General features: G+C 35.0%; 1 protein-coding gene across 1 annotated transcript; it reads left to right on the top strand.

The window, feature by feature from the left end:
- Positions 1–345: 345 nt before the first annotated feature.
- LOC121737277 lies at positions 346–1548 on the top strand. The gene is made up of 2 exons (XM_042128907.1): positions 346–898; positions 1464–1548. The coding sequence occupies exons 1-2, from the start codon at positions 400–402 to the stop codon at positions 1466–1468; spliced, it is 504 nt and encodes a 167-aa protein (XP_041984841.1). The 5' UTR covers positions 346–399; the 3' UTR covers positions 1469–1548.
- The last annotated feature ends 4004 nt before the right edge of the window (positions 1549–5552 follow it).

Here is a 5552-nt window from a genome sequence, read left to right as displayed (position 1 = left end):
TTAATTTGCATCGTGACTGTACGGAACCCTAAAAACGATGCTGAAAATTATAGCGTCAAAAAAGTGAAGAAACTAAAAAGTGGCAACATCGTAGTGTCATCCCTTTTTTCTTAGATGATTTGAAAGAGATGCTGCCACTTTTAATTTCTTCACTTTTTTGACAGACTGTCAAGAAAGTAAAGATATTAAAAAGTGGCAACATCGTAGTGTCATCCCTTTTTCTTACATTGATTTGAAAGGGATGACACTACGATGTTGCCACTTTTTGATTTGCCATGGTTAAATAGCCTAAGTGCCATATTAAGAATAAAAAGTGAAATATGTCAATCAACTGTCGTTGTCAAATATCTACTACAGGCCTTCAGCCTTGTTGTGTAACGAGCAAGAAAGAAAACGAAAATGTCTTTGCTTAGCTATAAATATTACGATACGCCAGAAGGGCAGGATATTTACAAAAAATTATTCGTCACATCCAAATATGCAGTTATGGTGGGTATGCCGTTGGCGACACAGGACGTCCTCATGTACTCTCACCCCACCGGAGTCTTCAGCACGGCTTATAGATTTGCCTTTTACCTTGGACCCCTAGTGGGGATGGCCACAGCGTTCACCATAACCGCAAACGGGCTTCAGAATTATCGCGGGAAGAACGACTACGTTAACTACTTCTGTGGTGGTGCCGCTGCTGGAGCCGTGGCAAGCGCTTGGGCCAAGTCGAAGGTCGCTCTAGTACCCCTGGCAGTAGTCCTAGGCGGCGCGGCCATGATCAAGAAGGCGGCGATTGAGTACAACTATACATTCTTCCCGGAAATGCAGACAGCCACCAAAACTATCAAATCTGCGAAACACGATTGGTCACTAGCTAAGGACATAGAAGAATATAAGAACTGGACTTCTGGTAATAACTAAAACATTTCTATATCATATTTATGATTTCAAGACAACTTATGTATTTGCCGTAAAGTTAATATACCTAGCGGAATAGAGCAACAATCTCGAGCTGTCAAACGAAACCAAAATTGGTTTTCATCTGTGTGAAAAATATATGTACATATACACTTACACAACCATGATTGAACATGAGTTCTATTAGATTAAATTGTCTACGTGCGGCACATGCTGATTAGACGTCAAAAAAAGAGTGCTGCTGCCGTGTATCACACATCTCGTTTTATCACGCAGTGTTACTGATAGTACCATCTCTCTTGCTCATGCCTTTGTTTCTCTATTCTGCTAGGTATATTATCTATGCTTTGTTCAAACCTACGCGACCAGGCGATTGCGAAGCGGAGCAACAAGTTCTCAAATGTGTGTTTTGTATACAAAAAACACATTTGACAACTTGACGCTCCGTCACTGATGTGTAGGTTTGTTCTAAGCCTTATGGTATTTGCTTACAGTTGTTTTTAATTTCTACTAAGTACATCCTCACAGACTATTTTAGCAACTTTTTTCTATTTCAGCTTGAACTAATCAGAAGAATGTGTAGGTTGTACATAGGAAGTGAACCATTTAATTTTATTGTTACAAAAATATAAAATCAGATAAATATAAATTTACTAATTTTATTTATACAACAAATTGGAGTAAGATCTTTCAAAACCCTGTAGTTATGTTAAGCAATAATGAAGATGATTGGGTGAGAGACCACATAGACCACAAGGTAAAATGCAATGGATAAAATAATTTACTAGAAAATTGACTTTTACAATAAAACATACTTACCTACGACAACCTCTGTGGCTCAGTGATGAGCTCAAGCCGGAGGTCGCGGGTTCGAATCCCGCCGACAGAACAAAGAGTTTTCAAAGTTCCCGGGTCTGGATGTGTATTAAATATGTGTATGATATAATAAAAATCTTAAATATATGTATAGTATAAAAGTATTAAATATATTTCCGTTGTCTGGTACCTGGAACACAAGTCCTTTAGGTACTTAGCACGGGGCCAGACTGACGTGGTGTGAAGCGTCCATAGATATTATTATTATTATTATTACCTACACTTGTACAGTGCTCCAAAAGTGATAATGCGCATAGGAATTTTTGTCATTGTTCGGCAAAGATAGTTTTTCCCGAGTGTCGGAAGAAACCTTTTATTGTGCATGTCCAAATAATGTAATGCCATGGCAACGCCAACTGTTTACGACTTGACCGTAACCAAATATAAGCAACTGTTGGTGGCGTTGCCATGGCATGACATGATTTGGACATGCACAATAAAAGGTGTTGTGGCGCATGCACCAAAATTAGAGACAATTGATGGACCAGCGACAGACACCAAGTTTTGTCACCAATTTCTTTTGAACTAAGTACAAACTAGAAATACCGGTGATCAGACTTAGTAAAGTTAGTAAATCTTTTAAAGGTCACTGTATACGCCTTTACAATAAAATCCCAGAAAATGTTCAAAATCTTTCCGGTAATAAATTTAAAAAAGTAGTCAAAGAGCGTTTGTGTGCCAAAGCCTATTATAAGGTCAATGATTTCATAAACGATGGCACATCTTGTGAGTAGGATAGCTGCTTGCAAGGCTATTTCTACATTATTTTATGACTTACAATTATGTATGTTTATTGACATTCTATAATTTTAAGTTACAACATTGTAAACCTTATTTTCAAAGATTAATTTTTTTCTCACTTTTTTTGGTAAAAAAGTGGGCCCCGTGCGAGTTTCTTACGCCGGTTCTTCTCGCCGGGTTAGTTCCCGAACCTATGGTAGGCATCATGTAGACTTTCAGAGAACATTTGCAAAAATTTATTCTGAATAAAAAATTTTGAGTTTGAGTTTTTGAGTTTGAACAAGGTGCAAAATGCAAGTGCATTGTTTGGGGCTCTTACGTTTCATACATTCAGGTTTTTCCGTGATTACGACACTTAGCGAAGATTTGTATGCGCATAATTAATTTGGGAGTACTGTAAATTGCATTGCTACTTTTTCTTTGTTTATGCAAATTAATATTTTAATTAAAAATTTATAAAAAATGATCAAAATAACTTACTCACATGTCTCTTCCGAGTTCTTTGTAAAAATCTGTACTGTTTTTGTCATGACATTTATTATTAAAATCATCAGTGGTTAAAAAAGGCACAGTGTGATAAAACTCAATTTTGTTTCACCACGTTTTTCTTTCAGAATACTACAGTTGATAGCTATATAATCATTAGAGTAAAACACTGAGATCGATATTCTTTGTAGTTTCTTTTTTAAAGAGTTCGACACTCTTTTGGCCTTTTTCTGGGTCATAAATTTGCATAAAAAATTAATTTATAAAAAACTAATCAAGTAACATTATTTTTTATCACACTGTGCAAGTAAGGGTCTAAGTACACACATATTATAGGTACATAGTATCAGAACTGACTGCTAAAGTTAGTTCAGACTTCAGTCACAAGTTTTACACAAGATGCGTGTATAATCTGTCAAAAAAGTGAAGAAATTAAAAAGTGGCAACATCGTAGTGTCATCCCTTTTTTCTTAGACTGGGTTGCACCAGAGGCATGGGTAAAGTTAAAGTTAAATATGGCGTCCAAACACCCTATATTCTCATACATCTGTCAATTTTTCCATTTATAGTTAAGGTTAAAGTTAGTTGGTGCAACCCAGTCTTAGATTGATTTGAAAGAGATGACACTATAATGTTGCCACTTTTTAATTTCTTCACTTTTTTTGACAGACTATATGTTGCATTGCTTGCTACATAGTTCACTTTTTAAATAAACAGTTATACTTCAAGTGAACTGATGTCAGTACTTTAATAAAGGTAGGCATGAAAATAATTAAAAGACATGATTTAATTGTTTATTTACTTAAAATCTAATATAAAAACAACAAGGTTAATAACAGAAATGCTAAAACTTGAACAAACATTGCCATGTGAAAAAAACTTTTGTCATTGCAATTCACAATGTGAAAAGGAATGTTCAAGCAAAATTGATATTTGCAATTATAAAAATAAATTTAACGGCATAAAATAGATGATTTACCTATTAACAAAATATAATCTTAAATATTAATTTGACATAATAATTACAGTGTTACCAGAATGAAAAATGGACGCAGGTGTAAAAATTAGATGCAGTGCAAATTATTAACGTTAACAGATATTTAATAAAATTTATAGCAGATACAATTAAATAATGTTTTTATTGTAAATATTTTAAATGCATAACTCAATATGTAAGCTGTGCAAAGGACAAAGGAACTACAGGGTAACACATTCTACATGTTGGTAAAAAATCTAAATTATTTGGACAATATTCACTACTCACACTTACAGTTATGTTGTCTAACATTCAATGGTTAACATCATCATAATATCATGAGTTTAATTACACTTAAAACCTTCTTAGTAGCTTTTACTTCACAGTAAAATAAGAGCAGGCAGAAATTATCAATAATTTTCAAGAATATTATCATCATTCTTTAAAATTACTGCTAATACATACTTAATATTCTATAAATTCGCAACGGCATTTACATAAAGTTTGAAAAGCTACTTAAAAATTTGGCACAAACTTTGGAAATTATTTTGGGGCAAAATTTTATCAAAAAGTCACATACATAGCATTATTAGAACACAATTTCTGATTGGGGCTAGAGAGCTTAAAAAAGCAAAAAATTGCTAATCATGTCATTACAACATAAAGATGGGGTAACGTTGTTTAGATTTAGTTGTATAAAAAATATATATTATGTGCCTGAAAAGTAACAGAAAACCTTAAACTGTCGAAGTAATCACAACAGAATATAGTCTGAGCAATGTCATGGATATATTAAAAAGCAAACTGACCTGAGCCTGTAGACAAGTGGCAAAGCGCTAACGCTAACGCTAGCGCTACAAAATGTATGCGATTTGACATAAGTCATCGCTTCGCTAGCGAATACTAATGTCAAATCCATACATTTTGTAGCGTTAGCGTTTTGCCACTTGCCTACGGGGGCTGAGGGCCAAGACAAACGGCAAGCGTTTATCGTAAACGCCAACGCCACAAAATGTATGAGATTTGACATTAGTATTTGCTAGCGAAGCGATGTCTTATGTCAAATCGCATACGTTTTGTTAGCGTTTACGATAATCGCTTGCCACTTGTCTACTAGGGCTGTTGAATATGATGTACCTTTTCAGATGTCTACAATTGTCGTTAAGACATAGATAAGAATGTTGTATTTGTAGAAGCCATCCTGGTAGATATTCTTCTAGTCAAATCCATAATAATCTGAAGTATTTCTGGCCTGATAAAAAGTTTTAACTTTTACTAATGTAATATGGTTTAAAACGGCAATTTGAAACTAGAAGACTTAGAGGCTGTTTCACCACTTCCTGACAAGTATTGGATAGGCTATCCACAACTTATCTGGCAGATGGAGTATGGAGCAGTGAGTGGTGAAACAGGATAAGCTATCCACAACTTATCGACAGATAGAGATCAGTAAGTAGTGAAACAGGGGCCGTACCACTAAACCGTTTTGAGACTCAAACAATCGTACGAGAATGCCGCGTCCTACTCTAACAAACGAGAATTGACGTTGTGAGAGCAGGACGCAGCA

Source organism: Aricia agestis, chromosome 20 (genome assembly GCF_905147365.1).
Source record: "Aricia agestis chromosome 20, ilAriAges1.1, whole genome shotgun sequence".
NCBI classification, from domain to species: domain Eukaryota; kingdom Metazoa; phylum Arthropoda; class Insecta; order Lepidoptera; family Lycaenidae; genus Aricia; species Aricia agestis.
This window is presented reverse-complemented; position numbering and strand designations above follow the sequence as displayed.